Source organism: Monodon monoceros, unplaced genomic scaffold (assembly GCF_005190385.1).
Source record: "Monodon monoceros isolate NGI ecotype Baffin Bay Population unplaced genomic scaffold, NGI_Narwhal_1 Super_Scaffold_5, whole genome shotgun sequence".
Taxonomy (NCBI): domain Eukaryota; kingdom Metazoa; phylum Chordata; class Mammalia; order Artiodactyla; family Monodontidae; genus Monodon; species Monodon monoceros.
The window spans coordinates 68,534,160-68,555,044 of NW_021703782.1; the positions used below are offsets into that span (position 1 = coordinate 68,534,160).

Consider the following 20,885-nt stretch of genomic DNA (forward strand, 5'->3'; position numbering starts at 1 on the left):
TGATGTCAGTTTCATCTCAGATTGCCTCTTTGCTCTGAGGCGAGTAGGTGGAGGAAATCTCTTGGGAAGACAACGTGAACAGACACCCAGGATTAACTTTCCTGGTCACTCAATCACCCTTACAAAATACGGCTCTGGTGGTATTTACCAGGCTGCATAAGCTGCCTCTGTTAACTATTCCTCTTTCAATCCATCTGGTAAGGAACCACTTCTATAAGGTGAAACCAAATATGGCAAAGAAATAGAAGCACGCAATATTTAGTACTGGAACTCTATGATGCTGATAAAGTGAAAAATGAAGGCGTTATTTTAGTCATTAAAACTGAAGAATTCCTTTTATCGTCTCTCTGGCATGACCCTACTGGAATATTTCACTCCTTTGCATTCCACGCTGCCATTTCCTTCCCCCCAGTAAAGCATGAAAGTTCCCAACTTAGAAATGTAACATTGATTCTCATATAAAAACTGTAAGCAAAATTGTTTCCCTCTATGAGCTTTGTTAAAGTTAAGACAAAAGAATCAAAATTACTATAATATGTATGTATCAGGCATTCGACCACTCCCTGTGCAGGGGAGAGTGAAGAAGGGTTGTAGGGACATTCATACGCCATGCCTACAGCCTTGCAGTCTCAGATAACAACGTTTGAAAAAATATACAACCGTTTTCCAGATTTTTCACAGCACAGGAGAGCAGGAGACAGCTTGGTTCCACCTTCAAGGAAATGCTAATTAGTGCCATGTACACAGAGATTTACTAAAGAACATCTCATCATCATCATTATCATTTCATACTTGTCAAATGCCCAAAACCATCAAGGCAGTAAGTGAAAACAAAGGTGCAATCCCAAACTACCAATAACACTGAGGCAGCCTCCACTGAAGGTCAGTGACCTGAGGAACCGAGTTAAGTGGCCAGAAAGCATTTGGGGGAGCAGGTCTGATGACTTTGTCTTCATGTGCAAAAGGTTGGGGAAAGTTAAGAGACAAAAGGCATTAGAGACAATATCAGAATTTGCACCACAAAACATCTTTCCTTTTGGTAGAGGATCATTCCCTTTCATTGACCCCCTTCTCCTCATAGGCTAGTTGCCATCTCCACTGAGCTTCAGTTTTCTCATTTGTGAACTGGGATTGAAGACACTTCCTTCCAAGGTTGTTGTTACGAATAAAACAACATGTGAAAGCACTTGCTTCTCAAACTTTAATTTATACCAAAACACCTGAAGATCTTATGAAAATTGAGATTCTATTCAGGAAGTCTAGGGAGGGTCTTGAGAGTCTGTGTTCTAACAATCTCCCAGGTGATGCTAATGCTATTTGTTCATGGCCCATGCTTTGCGTAGCAAAAGTTTAACAAATAGATGGCATCCCAAAATGTGAGGCTCATTGAACTGATTGATGTAATTCACCACATTGTGAGAAAATAATACTTATTATCTTCACCATGAAGACCAACTGCACCCAAAATTAGGTGACCCCACAAAACCAGGCAGGCTACAGTGATACCAATCTATCAGCTTCCAAAGTTTATGACATCCTCAAGTCATAAAAAATAAAGTTTGACATAAGACAGAGGCTCCCAACCCTGACTGTCCATTAGAATCACATGGGGAATTTTTGAAAAATACAGACATCAGGGTCCTATACTCTGAGATTCTGACTTGATGCTAATTCTGAGCAGCATTTTTTTTTTTAAGTTCCCTAGGTGACCCTAATAGAAATTGAGACCCACTGGCCTATAGAATGCAGTTAAATACTCAACTGTCAAGAGGAATAATATAATCTTCTTAGAATCCTAAAAGTTGGAAATATTCAGGTCATATTACATATATATACCAAGGTCAAAATTTAATAAATGATAGAGTATACATCAACTTGATCCATTTTATATGCAAAAAAATTTTCACTGCCAAATTATAAAGGAAGTACTTGTAATACAGGTTCCTACTAAAAACCCTTGGGCACACTGGGCTGCTGAAGAAATAATATGTATTTTTAGCCAAAAACACTTCAACTCTGCTAAAGTGAAAAATAACAAAGCCTTTATCTGTACCCTAAGGGTTACAACATGAACTCCATGGTCAAATATCATGAGATTTGGATTCACAGGAGCAACATGGCTCACCTTTATCTTCTCTATCTCTCTTAGTTCACAGGGTAGCTAATACACTTTTAGATATACCTCTTTGCATAGACGCCTACAAATGGTACCATATTTAGATTAAATTGTTCAGTAAAAGAACAGAGCATTAAAGCAGTGAATATTTACAATATGCGTCCAATAGGAGGGAAGTAAAAGTTTCAGATTTCATCATATATGAATTGCCCACTTACATAATTATATGTGTGTGTGTGTGTGTGTGTGTGTGTGTGTGTGTGTGTGTGTTTTACAACCCAGGGGCCAAGTATAGACACTTAGGACAACTAAGAAATTAGAATTTTGTATGCTAGCATTTCTCAAAGTGTGGGCACTAGGCCAGCAGAATTAGAATCATCTGGGAACTTGTTACATTATTTGGACCCATCCCAAACCCACTGAATCAGAAACCGGGGTAATCAAAGGCTGGGGGTAGGGGGCAGCAATCTGTGTTTTAACAAGCTCTCCTGGTGACTATGATGAAAGCTCATGTTTGAAAACCACTGTCATCTGCCATGTTGATCCTCCCTTAATCATCACCATCTCTTCTTTTTACTCCACCTTTAACAGAAGAATACCACCTCCTCTACTGCCAAGTCTTCCCAAAAGCCTGCTTATGGGATAAAATGCCCATGGGAATTCAAAGGATAGGCAGATGACTCATTCTTCTATATAATTTACACTTCAGTCCTGAATTAACAATCTGATGGCTCCATATTTAAGCCCCACCGTTTTGTCCTCTCATAGATTTGCTGTTACTGAATACCACACTTCATGCCCTCAGCTTTCGTTTTATAGGCATGTAATGGAAGACAGTGCCCATGATAAGATGCAATGACTCCACTGTGATGACAACAAAGGAAACTGTGCTTCTCCTATGACATTAATTGTTTTCATGTCAAAGCCTAAGGAGGCTGAATTTACCCATATTTCTCTTTTGTCTGGGCCACTAGAAAACTCAGAGGCAAATTTGCAAGAAAGTTCTGCCCACTGCATTGGTCTTTATACATAGTTTCCATTTTTGTGTACTAACAACTCCAGATTTAATCTTATTTTATTTCCTTATTTTCTTTTTGCCCCTATTTCCTAATCTATGCATTCTTTAAAATCTTATTGTATTTTAAATCTTATTGTATTTTATTGTATTGTATTTGGATGTAGATATTCTTAGATATAGATATAGATACAGATATAGATAAAAGGGACATCAAAACCTTTCTAGGATCTAGGCAAGATATAGAAATGTTTAAAAATTATTTTTAAGAAACCATGTACAATGTGTTAAATGCAATTTTCTAAATGATAAATTAACTTACTGTTTTTCTTCAGGTTTTATAACAGATGGATCTGTCAAATTTTCTCCAACACCTCCAAAGAAAAAGAAAATTCATTTACCAAATGGGGAATTTCATTTTCTCAGAAATTCAAGAAAATAATAACCAAATTTAAAATTCTTTCTTATACCTACCTTCTTTCCACCCTGTAGTAAACTCAACATCATGTGAATTAACTCTACTACTAACTAGATACCCACCCTGCAGTAAACTCAACATTATGTGAATTAACTCTACTAAATTGTCCAGGCAAGTTTGAAAACTTTAGTTGATGCCCTGTCTCCCGCAACCCCCTCTATTATGCTGCAATAAACCACTAGGCTACAAAAAAAGTGTTTTTGTGTTGTGTTCACAGTTCCTGATAATAGCATCCATCATTCATTTACCACTTGTACATACTAGACATTCTAATTTTATTTTTTCTAATTTTATTTTTTCTAATTCTTGGCAATCGTGAAAGAAAAGTACTAGCATCCTCACAGCCTCATTTTACCAATGAGTACATTGATGTTCAAAGAGATTAAGCAGCTTGTCAGAGGTTGTACAGACCACAAGAGGTCATAACAGGATTGAAGCTAAGCCAAAGCGTGTGTCCTTCCCCCTAGCCCGTGGTCTCCTTAGATGGAGTCCATCAGTGCTCAGAAAGGTGCAAGGTGCTGTGTGGTTCTGCAGGTACCACCTCCGCTCCATCAACGACACATATCAAATGCCATGTATATATATATATATATATATATATATATAGCGTTTATAAACAGAAGAATACAAACACCCCACATGCTTGATCTGGGTGCTGGTTACACACACATGTTCAGTTGTGGAAATTCTTTAAGATGTACGCTCATGCTGTGTGTAATTTCCTGAATGTACGTGATCCTTCAATAAATTTTACTTCTTAAAAAATGGCACCAATGCATAAAAGGATAACGTGTCATATAAAACTAACATTTATCAAAACAGGGATCAACACCAAAGTGAATCTGTTATAAAATGCGAATGGTGGTGAGACTGACTTCCAAAGGCAGCATTTCACAGGTGAGCCAGTCAGACAGGTGAATGCACCATGTGGGCATAAGCCGACAATGTCTGAGATCGTCCTCTAGTCAGCACTGGTCCTCTTGCCTTGGAAGAGACCAACCTTGTGGGAAATTTATTTAAAAATCAAATAAAATGTATAACATTATTGTATATTTCTATTTGTTAAAAAAAAACAACACATTTTCTAACCACTACTTTAAAAAAGAAAGATTTTTACTATGTTCTGTATGTTTTACCATATGTTAAACCTTTCACAAGAAAAGGTAATCCTTATAGTTTATAGACCATTCCCCTGAGAAACTGACTTCCTTAGGAAAATAACTTAAGTAGGGGGTTTTAAACCTTTTTTGGGTCATGACCCTTTTGGCAGTCTGATGAAGCTAAGGTACCCCCTTCTCAAAATAATGTTTTTAAATGTATAGTTTGAATACATAAGATTACAAAGGAAAGCAATGATACTGAAATACAGTGATCAAAATATTTTTTAAATTGTACTGCAATACACGTGCTTCTTTATTAGTATGTTAAATAACAGGATCAAGCACAAGTCTAATAACACTATAACATCCAACAAGGAATAAGTACAACCAGTATTTTGACATATCTGCCAACACTGCAATGTGCTATGTTAATACCTGTAACTGCTATTGCAAACAGTCACGGGTACTGCTAATGCCACTGTGATCTGTCGTCTCCGTTATAACTGAAGGAAATGATGAATTTCAGCTATAGGTTAATGAAATAAAGGTGTAATTTTATTTTTTAATAAATGTATTTATTTATTGGCTGCATTGGGTCTTCGTTGCTGTGCACAGGCTTTCTCTAGTTGCGGCGAGTGGGGGCTACTCTTTGTTGCGGTGTGCGGGCTTCTCACTGCGGTGGCTTCTCTTTGTTGCAGAGCACAGGCTCTAGGCACGCGGGCTGCAGTAGTTGTGGCACATGGGCTCAGTAGTTGTGGCTCACGGGCTTAGTTTCTCCGCGGCATGTGGGATCTTCCCGGACCTGGGCTCGAACCCGTGTCCCCTGCATTGGCAGGCGGATTTCTAACCACTGCGCCACCAGGGAAGCCCCTAGGTATAATTTTAATTTGTTTTTTCATCAGATCTTCTGAATTCTACCCAGAGCCCCTTTCAGAACGCTTGGCTTAGAATCTCTTTGTACACTGATTTTGAATAGAGAAAGGAAAAATAAGTCTGAAACACAGGCTCAAGGGGCAGTATGCAAAATGTGCTTTGCTTTTTAAAGAAAAAGTCATATGAATAGGCTGGGCTCTTTATGCTTTTCTCATTACAGATATAAAAAGGAACAGCCTAACAAGACCCTAACTATACAGCAAACATGTAGCAAATAAACAGAACAACTATGTTTAACTATGTAGTAAATAAACAACAAACAGACAGCCCATGTACCACCAATAGAGAGACTAAAAGCTACAAATCCTCCACACATTTAAGCTCAGACATGACTTTATGCATACAATTCCCAGCAGTGATGAAAGCTTTAGGCTGACGTCTGAGTAAACTGTAAATTTAAGCTGAAATATGCACAATACCTAAAGAATTGTGGAATAGGAGGTTTTATAGGGGAAAAAAAAGTCTATCAAAATTACATCAGCTCCCATTTACTTTCAGTCTTGTAGCCTGTTAAATAGGCAGAAGTCAAAGGATCTGGGTCCCACTCACAGCCCCATCACTCCCTAGTTGTGTAATCTGGACACTTTCTTTAATCTCTCTGAGTCTCAACTGTATCACCTGAAAGTGTGGATAATCACGGGCCTTATCCTATACGGTTACTGAGAGGATTACATGAACTAGCATATACAAACTGCTTAGCAAAAGGTCTGATCCAGAAGAAGCTGAAACATGTCAACTGCTATTTTTATTGTCTTTATTCTATCAAGAGCTCTTGTGAAGTAAAATTCTATTTTCTTACCACTGGTAAAATCATGTTCTGATTATCTCACTTTCCTAAAGTACTATTTCCTAATGAAGAGAACCTCCTATAAGACTGAGGGTAAAGAGTTTCTACAAACCTTTATATCCCTAAACCCAATCTGACAGCTCAAAGCTTAACTACTAAAAACATCTTTTGGGACCCTTGAATGGCAGAAGGGGCATTCCAATGAGTTAAAAAAAGAAAGCGGTTCAGAGAACCAATCATGCTGCACCACCACACCCACTACTACCACCCCAGCCTCTCCGGGCTATACAGGAGTCACCCAATTGGCAAACTTTAACATAGGTGCCCATCCTACCCACGTACGTAGATATTTGGAAAGCATGAAAGACAATAAGACATTTTAAGATCTAAAAATTCCAGTGCTATCTCTTTACTGGCATTAACAGAGTAAATGCCCATGTACAGGCAATACATAGCACGCCCTTATGAGAAACTCAGAGACCTACGTTCTGATTCCAGTCACCGTGAGATGCATCAGTGAACTTCTACGTCGATGGAAAGAAGTCACCTTCCTTGTAGCAGCAGATGCTGATGCTAATGCTGACTTATCCCGGAAACTGCTTTGTTGAATAAAAAATTAATATCTCCAAAAGTTAATTGAAAAAAAAATAGTGAGCTTAAAAAAAACAACACGCCACAGACCACTGTAATTTGACATACAATTGTTTTTCATTCCTATTGCTGGAAACTAAATATTGGATTTCACATATAATGATGACGATTCAGGCTCTCACGTGTCAGATTTTTAAATGGAAGGAGACTGGAAGACTACAGTATAATTACATGTGATCAGGGATTAGTCAAGCCTCTCCCTAGAGTTCAGCTTCCTGGCCTGATGTGGTAGCTCCTGGGTTAATGATTGGCACTCCCTTGGAAGAAAGTAAAGAGAAGAAAAGAAGAAACTGAAAGAATAAACTGCCGGGGTGTTTCTCATTCCTTCTTTCCCTCAAAGCAATAGGAAGCACAGCAAGCAGATCAGGGCTTCACTCTACAGAGGCCAAAGCTGGGATCTCCCTCAAGTATCACCAGGACCACACAGCTAAGAGTAGACTACCCACAACTGAAGATTAACTTCCATTTTAACAAGCCACACAGAGACTAATACTAACAACAGTAACTAACATTCACTGTGTCAGGAACTTGCTTAATTTCAGCCCCTTAACAGCCCTCTGAGTTAAGTGCCTAACATTATTTACCATTATTATTACAAATGAGGGAAGTGGGACTCAAGGTGGTTGCCCCTGGTCATGCAGCTAATTCACGGTGGAGCCAGGAGTCAGCCCCCAGGACCCTGACTACAGGGCCTCTCCTAACTGCAGCTAATTCGTCTTTCAGTCTCCACTCCCTGCCACCCAGACAACGCACATCATCGCTCCAAAGACTAAAAATACTAATCAATTAAATGTAAAACATAACTGAACTGAAAACTATTATGATATTTTAAGAATACATTATATTCTCCCATTTTTCCTTTCCAACCTGGCTTGGATTAAACATATTAATGCACATAAGCCTCTAACGGAGTGACTGACACAAAATAACTATTTAGTAAATGTTAGCTAGTAGCAGTAGTAATATAACTGCTTGTAACTACTATTATAGGATTCTTGTTCTTCCATAAATTCAGGGCTAACCAATTGGCAAAACTCTCCGATAAGTATCTCAATTTCTTCATGTTCATTCTATGATGTCCACTCTTCCCTCCTTTGAAGGTCAATGTTTTCACATCGTTTATTTGGAGTGGTCTATTTCTGCAATTCACATAATTGCCCAGTAAAAAAATAAAGTTAATTCCTTTTTTCCCCCAAGACTATTAATGCAGTGTTTGTTCTGTTTAATGTCACTTTGGATTTACTAAGAGACATAAAAATCCCCAAATATAAACATCATTAAACAAAAACACACTGAAGAGTCATCATTAATTCCTTGAAGTTTTTCTTTGTTTTTTTGTTTGTTTTTTACTTTTTAAACATCTCTACCCAAAACTCAAAGCACAGACACTCAAGTATAGATGAAAACAATCAACCTTTCCCCAACATGAGCTACAAAAGCAGCCTTGGGCATCAGTGTGCTGGGTTTACATGGATCATACTGTACTTGCTGGTTTAAAAGCTGAATCATCTTGACTGTTTTAACTTTGTTTATATTGCTTCCTGAAATATTGTGTTTGAGGGTTAGAAATATAATTCACACCTTGTGAACAGCATAGATCTGAAAGGACAGAAGGACTTATGTGTAGTTTGAAAAGTGTATATATATATATACACACACCCTTGAGCATGTGACAGAAATTTCAATCAAAATGGGTTTGCAGTCTTAGTGTACATTGCTCACGATGTCCCAGGATTGCCTGTTCATCTCGACTGTCTCCATCCTCCAAGCCTGGCTTTCAGCACAGAATCCCAGGTGTGGAGAGATGGGAAAGTCAGAGAGGACAAGGAAAAGGCCCTATCATTTTAAATGAACCAGAACATGGTAATGTCCTATGGCTATGAAACTTATAGAGAAATAAAAGACAGAACAGTGAAAAGGAAAGAACATGGATGGTCAAACCAGCTTAAGTCTGCATCTTGGCTTCCGCTTAAGCCGCTGTGCAACCTTGGGCAAGTTATTTAAACTTTCTGGGCCTAAAGTCCCCATAATATCTACCTCAAGGTGCTGCTTCTGGGATTAAATGAGATAACTTCTATGAAAGTGCCTGGGCTAAATCCCTTATTTAAAACCAAAGCCCCAGTCAGTGAGCCCAGGGACTAAACTTTGACCTTAATACATATTTCGTTCTGTCCCTGCAAGGAAAGCCTGCTAGAGATACTCTGTTTCCTGCTGCAGGATTATAAGTCACATGTGAGGTGTTGAGAGTAGAAAGATGCATTGATCAAAGGCTTCCATTAAATAAGAGTGCACTAAGTTGCCTTTCACAGACTGAGTTTATACTTTTGTGAACTCTTATATCAAGGTACACAGCAAAGAGAACAAGCTAAACTATAAACTGCTAAAATACTGAGCTCAAAATCATGAGAAATGACCAGAATTTAAACTTTCCTGTGTGTATAAATGCATGCCTAAGTGTTATTGTGAACATAAGTTCAAAGAAAGGTCATAAAACTGGAAAGTTGGGTATAAAACTCGTTGCCTGTTTAACATCGTAGGTGACTTCGAATTCTGGGCAGCTAATCATCTGCCTATATTTTCCTCTTGATCTATAGGTGAGAAACCGCACAGTAGGTGCTCACGGTCATCCCTGTACTACGTCTCTGAAGTAAATGGTGCCACCTCCCTTCAAAGCTAGATGGAGCATACGTTACCCGTCCTGGTTCTTGCATGATCTCTCGGGACACCTCTCTGGCTCCTCCCACTTAGAACAGTTCCACAAACAATAAATAAATTCAGAAAACAGATACCATCTCCTGTTTAAAAAAAAAAAAAAAGGTACATACTGCCAAGGAATGTCTCCACTGAAAGGCCTTAACTATGGCTTTGAGTAAAGAAAGAGCTGGGGTCAAATGTAAGTGACAGGGGCTTCCCTGGTGGCGCAGTCATTGAGAGTCCGCCTGCCGATGCAGGGGACGCAGGTTCGTGCCCCGGTCCGGGAAGATCCCACATGCCGCGGAGCGGCTGGGCCCGTGAGCCATGGCCGCTGAGCCTGCGCGTCCGGAGCCTGTGCTCCGTAACGGGAGAGGCCACAACAGTGAGAGGCCCGCGTACCGCAAAAAAAAAAAAAAAAATGTAGGTGACAATGACATTGAGAAAGCAATCCCTGGTCACTGTTTCCTGAACTTTGCCTCATGCTTGTTGTATCAAATCCTCAGCTATCAATCACCTTGCAGATCTAAAACCAGCAGCTCTCCCCGAGTATACTCATAGGTCCAGTGAGAGAAAGCCAACATCAGCTCCTCCAAGGTGCTGCTGGGGGCAATTTCATCACCGTTGTTGTTGTTGTACTTCCGGAACTCCCCAGTCATGTACTTCTCAATGGTCAACCACTGCTTGGCTGAATGGCAGTAGATTAAGAAAACTTCCAGGAACCTATGGCGAGGGAGGGTGGGAAGAGGCCATTGATTCCCCGAAAGGCAGCAAAGGTGGGACTTATATTACTGAACAGAGAGCACCAGGGGAGATGACCTAACTCTAGTCCCAGCAGCCTCAATGCACATGCCTTTGCCTTTCTACTGAAAGAATGGAATGCAAAGATTGGGAGTTTTCCCCACGTTTACCCACCTCCCTTCTTTCTGAGGAACTCTTTTATAAAGAGTACTGGATTCAACTTTTCTTGTCTTGCTCTATGAAGTTCCTTGTAAATGAGACAGTAAAACTTTACTGTAAGTCCTCAGCACCAAACTATGATCTGTCTCGCTAAATAAATACAAGTGTATGGAAACACTCAAGTGAAAGTAAAAAGAGTTCACTCCTTTAAGGTTCCTAATTTCTGTAAGATAACAGAAGAAACTATGCTTAAAATAGAAGTGTTTTTCTACCATAATGTTTCTGGACATTAGTAACTACACCCGGGATCTGCCTGCTTTCGTAATTGAGAGGTTAGTCACGGCCTCTGCTTGATCTTCTCTTTTCTACTCACATAAATTCAGCAATTTAAGCCAAAACATACCTAGGATGTCTAATTCTCTTTTTACTGTCTCTGAGAACTACGTAAGGAAGAAACCAAAGTTAAGGTCATGGGGAACTTCCCCGTGGGTCTGGTATTTCTCGTGACTAACAGGGGTGAGAAGAAATTGACAGAAATTCCTACATAAGATGAAGGGCCAGGGTGCCAAATATTTCCTCACCTTGGAGTGTAGGGAATGGTTTGTGGTTTCACTTGGTTGAAGGTATAGATCAGTTTTTGAGCAGCTCTTTGTTGTTGAATTTCCTGCAAAATAGGGAACATTGATAAAAATATTGGTTTGCTGTCAGATGCCTACTAATTAATGATCACAGAATTACTAGAGGCCACCCAAGTGTGATTTTCAGCCTTATTCAGCTTCCACCACTACGCACTCCAAGAGCTAAAGCCAAAAATAACAATATACCACCGCCTCCAAAAAAGAATAGGCTATCCTTTGGGTTGAAGATAATGGCCTTCATCTAAAACAACAGTACTGATGAACCTAGTGGCAGGGCAGGAATAAAGAGGCAGATGTAGAGAACGGACCTACGGACAAAGTGGGGGAAGGGGAAGCTGGGACGAAGTGAGAGAGTGGCATGGACATATAGACACTACCAAATGTAAAACAGATAGCTAGTGGGAAGCAGCCACATAGCACAGGGAGATCAGCTCGATGTTTTGTGATGACCTAGAGGGGTGGGATAGGGAGGGTGGGAGGGAGGCTCAAGAGGGAGGAGATGGGGGATATATGTATATGTACAGCTGATTCGCTTTGTTGTACAGCAGAAACTAACACAACATTGTATAGCAATTATACTCCAATAAAGATATTAAAAAAATTAAAAAGGCATACTCAGAGAATTGTCCTCTTTCCCCTGTTTTTTCCGTCTTAATCTCCTCTTCCCTCCTGCCTTCCACCTCCACACCCCTTTAGGCAATCTATTTCACTGCTTTCTGGTTTAACCTTCCTATGTTTCCTTTTGCGAGAGTAAGCAGATACATGTACGTATGTTTTATTTTTTCCCTTTCTTTCTAAGTAGGTGTCTAGCTCCAGAAAAAAAAAAAAAGAGTTTATTGGGATTTTTAAAAATTGAAGTATAGTTGATTTACAACATTGTGTTAGTTTCAGGTGTATAGCAAAGAGATTCAATTATACACATATATATATCCTTTTTAATATTCTTTTCCTTTATGGCTTATTATAGGATATTGAATATAATTCCCTGTGCTATACAGTAGGACTTTGTTTATCTATTTTATATATAGTAGTTTGTATCTGCTAATCTTTATTGGGATAATATTAAATTTATAAATTAACTTTAAGAGAACTTATATTTTGATGATGTTGGAACATCCTAATCAAGATTAAGGATTGTCTTTCTCTTTGTACAAATTTAGTTTTATATCTTTCAGGAGTGATTTTTCCTCATATAGATTTTAAATATTTCACATTCCACTTATTTCTAAGCATTTTCAATTTCTTGCTATTGTAAACAGGGTTTTCTTTTCCAAAATATCTTCTACTAGTTATTATTTGCTTATATGAAAGTTATTAATTTTGGTGTGTTAATTTTATTAACCTTGCCACCTTCCTGATTTCTTTTATTGCTTGAGTTGTTTTTATCACTAGTTCTTCAGGTTTTCTAGCATTACTATCATATCATCTGCAAACAGAGTTAGTTTTCATTCTTTTTCTGTTCCAGTTTTTATACTTTTGTTTTCTCTTGTCTAATTGAGTTGGTTAATACCTCCAGTAATGTGTTGAATAGTGGTGGAGATGGTGGGCATTCTCACTTTGTTCTGACCTTGATGGGTGTGCCTCTGTTTTCACATCAGGTAAAATGTTGGCTTTATAGATGAATGTGTGTGAATATATACATACATATGTATATAAACATATACATATATATGTGTGTATATACATCAATATGTGTGTATGTCTACCCTAATCATATCAATGGTATTTGACATTTCCTAATCAATGTTCTGTGATATATGAATATTATACATAAAGGAAGTATTCACCAAAAAAACAAAAACATAATGGCCTTTGACCAGGATAGAGCCAGATCCCCTTTCTTCGACCACCTGTCCATCTGGGCTCTGGGTCTCTGACTTACCCTGAGGCAAAGATGAAGCACAGTACTCTCCTGGAAGATTTTGCGCCATGCCTGCACAACCTCAGGAAGAAAGGACTTCACAATGAAAACGTGCCCCGGCTTGAGGACGTCATCCTCAGACCAGGTACTAATGACTTTCATGGCTTTGCGGAGGCCACCATCCATCTCCTCTTGGGACAACACCTGGATCATTGCAGATCTCCCTCGCTGGGACCAAGAAGACATGCTTTTATCCAGATTCAAAGGGGAACTCTCCTCCAGCCTGTAGACAGTTATTTCTTCTCCTGAGGCAAAGAGAAGTGCAGGGGAGGGGTTCAGTGAGATCCATGTCTGTGACATGAACGGCGTCCTAAATATCAACTCAGAATCAGTTCAGTTTCTCAAAGGATCAGAGGGGAATGGGAATTTCACCTGTTCAGAGGCAAGTACAGACATCTGGCCATGTTACAGTCCAGTAAACAGGGAGGGGGAGAATGAACAAAGCATCAGATGTCACATAAATATTAAGTTGTTCTTATTATAAATTATAACTAGACAAAAATAAAATCAGAGTGGCAAGGCTATGCTTCTGTTAAAGCCAAGAACTTTTTTTTTAAACATCTTTATTAGAGTATAATTGCTTTACACTGGTGTGTCAGTTTCTGCTTTATAACAAAGTAAATCAGTTATACATATACATGTGTCCCCATATCTCTTCCCTCTTGCGTCTCCCTCCCTCCCACCCTCCCTATCCCACCCCTCTAGGTGGTCACAAAGCACCGAGCTGATCTCCCTGTGCTATGCGGCTGCTTCCCACTAGCTATCTATCTTACGTTTGGTAGTGTATATATGTCCATGCCACTCTCTCACTTTGTCCCAGCTTACCCTTCCCCCTCCCCGTGTCCTCAAGTCCATTCTCTAGTAGGTCTGCATCTTTATTCCTGTCTTGCCCCTAGGTTCTTCTGACCATTTTCTTTTCTTTTTTTTTTGTTTAGATTCCATATATATGTGTTAGCATACTTTTAAAGAGATAGTTTAACCCTGTCATCCCCCTTAGGAGCTAAAATTTAGACTTTTTTTCCTAATTGCCCCTTCCCTGACATTGTAATACCAAAGATATACTGTTTATGTTTATGTACTCTGTGTGCGTGTGTATGTGCTTTACACATAAAAATAAAAAGATGCTTTTGCTCTCTTGGGGGTGATATTACCCCACTGAGAACGCATGTTTTAACCCAGTTAAAGTTAGAAACAAAGTCACACCCCAGAACCTTTCCCTCCTTCCTTTGTGCCTTTGGACAAGTTACTTAAAGCTTCACTTTCCTCATCAGTAAAATGGAAGTGACAATAACATTCTCTTCATTGGGTTGTTGTAAAGATTAGATATGTTAACCTGGCTAATGTGAAGTAGACCCTCGGAGACAAACCCAATCCCACTTCAAAGATTTTACACACAAATGTTCTGTAACTGCTCTACAGCTTCCACTTTTAGGCTGTTGAACAGGGAGCCATTCTTATTCAACCTAGACTCCAACTAATATATTGTGCAATGCTTCCTAACAGAAGTGACATATTCTATACAACTTCTGTCCAGCCCGTATTTAATTTTCTCCTTACGCCTCAGCTTCAAATGGCTTTTCTTATAAACACTGTACTGGTTTACCAAGAAAAGAATCTATTCGCTCACTCTTGCATTTAATTGCTTACCAAAGAATACGTCTAGGTAATGCTTAGTAACATGCTTTGAAATATGTATTCCTGGTGCCCAGATAAATGCCACTTTAGAGTTCTAATTACCGAGAGGATCTGAAACAGAGCTACCGAGTTGTAAAACCAGCTATGGAGCCAAGTGGAAGGAGAAGGCATTTGCATCGACGATCAGAAGCCACCTCATCTGTCCCCATGTGAAGGGTTTGAGGAGAAGCAAGATCTGGGGCAGTGTGGCGACCCTTGTTATTTTGTCAATAGGCAGGACAGAGAAACGCCGGTAGCCTTGGCTATTGCGAGCTTGTTTTTCCTTACTATTCCAGCCTTTAAAAATTACATTTGCTCTCTGAGTTAAGAGCAATTAGTTTACATGAAACAAAACAAACAAAACAAACAAATAAAAAGCGATATACAAAGCATTTCTCTTTAGATGTCTATTAGCTTCTACTGTATTGACGTTTAATGCTTTCTTCTGTATTTATTACGTATGGTTGGTTGGTTCTTTTCTTTTCTACTTACTTCCAGCCTTAAATCAGTGAATGCCAGGTGTAATATTATTACTTTTTCCCCAACTGCTGCTCATTATAGGTCCCATCCCCATAGTATATCAGATTTTGACTCTAGATACCAGCCGGGCAGTTAACAAGACTTTCCATTTTAGGAAATTAATATAACTAAACTGCAACCATGGGCAAAAGAAAATTTGCAGCTAAAATTATGCAAAATGGTTTCTCCTATGATTCACTCAGATGTTATGCCTTTGCCCTGGCACAACCTCAAGAAGGTAGAAATGGCACTCACCAAACAGTTGGATTGGTGTAAATGGTATGGTCTGAGAAAGCCTCATTAAATTGTTCCTTTCAATGGCTGCAAACAAAAGCAGATTTACTAGTTTAAGTATGCATCAGTGGGCTGAATTTACAGAAAGCCTCCCCCACATCAATATACTCGTATTATGCTAAAATATTTTATTTCAAAGACCCTTTATTTTTTCTTTTATCAAAAATATTGTCTATAGGGACTTCCCTGGAAGTCCAGTGGTTAAGACTTCGCCTTCCAATGCAGGGGGTGCAGGTTCAATCCCTGGTCTGGGAACTAAGATCCCACATGCCTCGGGGCCAAAAAACCAAAACAGAAAACAGAAGCAATATTGTAACAAATTCAATAAAGACTTTAAAAATAGTCCACATCAAAAAAAAAACAAAAACCTTGGCGCTTCCCTGGGGGCGCAGTGGTTGAGAATCTGCCTGCCAATGCAGAGGACATGGGTTCGAGTCCTGGTCTGGGAAGATCCCACATGCCGCGGAGCAACTAGGCCCATGAGTCACAACTACTGATCCTGCGCGTCTGGGGCCTGTGCTCCGCAACAGGAGAGGCCGCGACAGTGAGAGGCCCGCGCGCCACAACTAGAGAAAGTCCTCACACAGAAACGAAGACCCAACACAACCAAAAATAAATAAATTAAAAAATATATATTATCTATAATACAGTATTTAAAATAAACTATGCCTTAAACAGGAAGGATATCCCAGTCTTAGGAATAGATTATATGAGATTATATAATATGTTCTGAGGTAGCGCTATTACCTCCACTCTCCTGAATACCAAATACCATACTAATCCATTCAGATGTGGAACTTGCTTTTAAAGAGCATTTTAATCTGTGGTCTTTCTGGTTTTTCTTTTCCAGATCAAATCTAACGCACAGCGGACTGTGGGGACATCTACTGTTGATTTTGCAGAGTTCATCTTCTTTTCCCAGAGAGAGCTGAAGACCAGTTTTAATTAGAAGCAAGTGATCTGCATTTTCCTGTCAAGAGCTGTATCTTAACAAATCAGAGTCGATGTGAGTTACAGTGTTCCTCACCAGATGCTTTCTTCAGTTGACAGCTGGAGTCAAAATAACGGATTACTGCTGAGCTGAAAGACCCAGTTACAAGAGCCTGGAATGTGGAGTCTGAAATCCACAGAAACACTATTCACTACAGAGGAGAATTCAGGATAAGGTAGCCTATTATTGGACCCTGAGCACATGACCTTGATATAATAATAACGAAAATTATCACACCAATACATTTGTACTCTTGTACTGAGCTTCAGATTATATAAAAAGCTTGCCCATGTGTTATCTAATCCAATACTGAGAGCAATGATGCCCAAAAGACCACCCAATGGCACGAGTCCAGTTGGTTGATATACTGCTTTGCATTTCAAAGTGTTTCCCTCTTTATTCTCAACTAGCCCTTTGGCAGATTTTTCCTCAGGAAGGGCAAGTACGATTATTCCCACTTTGAAAGAAAGACAACTGAATCACTGTGAAGTGATGTTGCTTAAGAGAGTCAAGACCCTTGACATCTTGTTTAATAACATCCCTTAAGGTGTCTTTGTTGAGTTTACCCTGTGGGGTTGGCATTCATTGAGTGGTTACCCTCACTGAGGGCCCAGTGAGGGTGCAAAACCCTTCCTCAGAGGACTAGTCTCAGGCCTGTCTCCTCCCCAGTCCAAAATACAAAGATCTCTGGCTTTTGACCTCGTAAGGAATTTTCAGATCTCAAGGTCGTCTTTCCTCCTTACAATTTGGAACTTACCAATACACACATTTTTTTTTAAATCCTAAAACCTTGTTTTCCCAAGTTAAGAAATCTGAATGTCCTCTCATCAGAGTAAACAACAACCTTTCAAGTTGGAGCCATATCAACACCACAAATTCACCAGTGTTTCTGTTTCCAAATGCAGAATCACAGACGTTTAGCTCCGTTGACATGTCTATGTACACAGGCATCCTACCTGAATAATGATGGTGAGACTCTTGAGGGCTTTTTAAGGAGGTTGAGATTTCTGAAATTACAGAGAAGATTGGCATCTTAATTACTTGGCTGGAGGTAAATACATGCTTGTGAATATATTGCCTTCAAAGTTATTATTGAACGGGTTAATCAGAATGGCTTCTCGGTTTTCGAAAGAGATTGCCTAATATTCTTTAACCACATTATTGTGCATGGTATCCTGACAATCATCAATGCAATGTCTCCAAACATATTTATATAGGGAATTGAAGAAAGACAGGTAATATTAGCCTCAAAGATGTATTTCCTTTGAACCAATTACACCTCTGTGTTGCAGAACACACTCGGCTGCCCATCACATTGCACGACATCCCAGAAGCACAATTCTCTGAGCTCCCTACCAAGATGCAGTACCCACATAAAGACATTATTAATACCAAGTTATTAGCACACTACTTCACTGACTTAAAATGACAACAAGATGGTGAAAACACATTAAGAGGAATATAAGAGAAACAAAGAAGGAGGCAGAGAATGTGAGAGCAAGGGATTTGTTTGGTTACAGACGGACTGTGTGTCGGGAACACCCCTTGCAAGTTTAACTGGTTCTCTTCTACCTGCTCAAGTCCTAAATTACAAGTCGCAAGAGAAATCCTTTGCAACAGTTTTGCCACTTCATAAAACCAAAATTAAAGTTGAGAACTTTAGTCTCATGGTGGGAACTACTTTATACCTTGTAGAGGAAGCGGCATAAGGAGCCCAATTTCACAGATGTCTCTGGCTTCTTGTTGCTGGATAAGGAAGGGAAGAAACTCCCTCCCTTTGGGGGTGCTGGGTAAAAGGTAAGATCATCAAGAAAGACTGTGCCTTTCTAAGTTCGATTCAATAATTAAAAACAAAAAAAAAGTTTTTAGCTCCCACTAAGGGTCGTGCTAGGCATGAGAGATGTGAATAAGATGTGGCTCCCCCACCTTAGTGAAAAACAAATATGAAATACATGTAAACTATAATCACAATACAGTTTGCTAAGTAATACAATAGAGGTGTACATAGAGGCTTAGGGAATCTTCATAGACAAACAATGTGAAATAGAGTATGGGCATCTGAGTCTGACAAAACTGAGTTTCAATCCTGGCTTCACCACTTAAGGAGCTGTGAGATCTTGTTCACATTCATTCAGCATATATTTACTGACCTACTATGTGCCAGGTATTAGTCTATCCTCGACAGAAAGAGCAGTAATGAAAACAGATAAAGCCTACATTGTAGGAAAGGGAAAAAGGAAATAAATAAGTAAATATATAGTATTATAGTATATTATATATATATTGAGAGAGTTAGGAATCGTGGATGACAGGGAGATTACTCTTCTATATTATATAGGTTGGTTAGGAAAGACCTCTCTGATAGGGTGAAATGTGAGCAAAGACCCGAAGGAAGAGAGGGGGTGAGTCATAAGGATAAATGAAGAGTATTCCAGGCAGAAGTAATGGCAAGTGCAAACATCCTGAGGCAGGACCATACTTGCTGTGTTGAGGAGAGAGTGGCCAGAGTTGAAGGAGGGGGAGCAGATCAACAGGGCCTTGTAGACGGTGTTTGGACTTTGCTTTTACAGAGTGAGCTGGAACACCATTTGAACAGAAGAGTGACTCAATATGACTTTGAGTTTAAAAGTGTTATTCCAGCTGCTCTCTGGAAATAGAGCAACAGTTTGGAGGCCATCCTGTAAGCCAGGGAAGAGGTGAAAAGTGATATGTGGGGGTAGCAAAGTGATCAGCTTCTCAATATATTTTGAAAGACTTACTGATGGGTTGGCTGTGGGGATGTGAGAAAATGGGAGTCAAGTAGGATTGCAAGACTTTGGCCTCAGCAACAGGAAGAATAAAGTTGTCATTTCCTGAGATGGCAGAGAAGGGAGGTGGAACATTTTGTTCCACATTTGAAAATGCCTTCTGGACACCACGTGGAGAGGGTAATAGGTAGGTGGTCACATTCTTCATGGAAGAAATATTGCATAAAAGGGCTCATTCATGAGCCTGGAAATTTGGACTGGGGCCAGACTCTCAAGAGCATTGAGAAAGAGTAAGGGATTTGTAGCCCATCCTATAGGTAATGGGAAGGCACTGAAGGTTTCACATAAGTGATGAAGGTGCCCAGTCTGTATTGAGGGGTCAGGAAGATGGAAAGGTACAGTTTGTGATGAAATTTGAAAGTAGCTAATGAGAGTGGCTTCACCAGGGAGGTGTCTCACCAAAGTAGGCTTGGTTCCACTTAGCCACTTGGGGCATGGAGTCCCACTGAAGACATATAGGAAAGGAGATCCACAAACAATCTTATGAATGGTTCTTAAATAGCAATGTGATAAAGGATGACAGTAAGAGTTGTTGAACAGTCTAAATGAGCTCAGTGGCTATACCCTCACTCACAGAGAAAACTAGAAAATCACAGTCAAAAACAGGTAACAGGTAAGATCAGGTAAGATCTCCTGATTTATCTGGAGAAAGACATTCAACCTTCTACTTTTCTACCGAACTTGCTACTTTGTGTAGTAAACAAAAATCAGGATTTCAAGAACTATAAAAGTCTGAGACAGCAGGAGAGTAAACCCCACCACTGATAAGATGAAAAAATAAAAATATAAAAACTTACTGTTGGGCTTTCCTGGTGGTGCAGTGGTTAAGAATCCACCTGCCAATGCAGGGGACATGGGTTCGAGCCCTGGTCCGGGAGGATCCCACATGCCGCAGAGCAGCTAGGTCCGTGCGCCACAACTACTGAGCCTGCTCTCTAGAGCCCGTGAGCCACAGCTCCTGAGCCCACACGCCTAGAGCCTGTGCTCCGCAACAAGAGAAGCCACCGCAATGAGAAGCCCATGCACTGCCATGAATAGTAGCCCCTGCTCGCCGCAACTAGAGAAAGCCCAAGCGCAGCAACGAAGACCCAACGTAGCCAAAAATAAATTTAAAAAAAACAAAACAAAAAACTTACTGTTAACTCCATTTGAACTTCTCAACCTGTTTGAAAAATTAAAGTTGTTTAGATAATGCTTCAAAATTTTCAATGATCAAAGAAATGAAAAGTGTGTGAAACAGTAATAATACAATCTATAAGTATATATGTATATACATGTGTATATATTACTTTGAAGGAAGAGTATCAGTTACATTTGACCCCTACCTTTAGAGAAACAGTTTACAACCCTACAATTGTTTTCATAGAAGA

The 20,885-nt window shown here is 39.6% G+C and overlaps 1 protein-coding gene across 3 annotated transcripts in view; it reads right to left on the reverse strand.

Annotated features, from left to right (window-relative positions):
* Positions 1-20,885, reverse strand: part of TRPM6 (transient receptor potential cation channel subfamily M member 6) — a 201,695-nt gene that overhangs the window by 4,894 nt on the left and 175,916 nt on the right. For 2 of the 3 annotated variants that reach the window (XM_029202947.1, XM_029202944.1), the window contains 7 exons: positions 20,652-20,677; positions 17,665-17,715; positions 15,679-15,744; positions 13,192-13,475; positions 11,253-11,335; positions 10,289-10,494; positions 3,454-3,505 (listed from right to left, as the gene is read on the reverse strand). In XM_029202947.1, the coding sequence (XP_029058780.1) occupies positions 3,454-3,505; positions 10,289-10,494; positions 11,253-11,335; positions 13,192-13,475; positions 15,679-15,744; positions 17,665-17,715; positions 20,652-20,677 (768 nt within the window). Of the gene's footprint in view, positions 1-664; positions 713-3,453; positions 3,506-10,288; positions 10,495-11,252; positions 11,336-13,191; positions 13,476-15,678; positions 15,745-17,664; positions 17,716-20,651; positions 20,678-20,885 lie in introns of those variants that run through there. The other variant, XM_029202945.1, reaches the window with a different exon arrangement.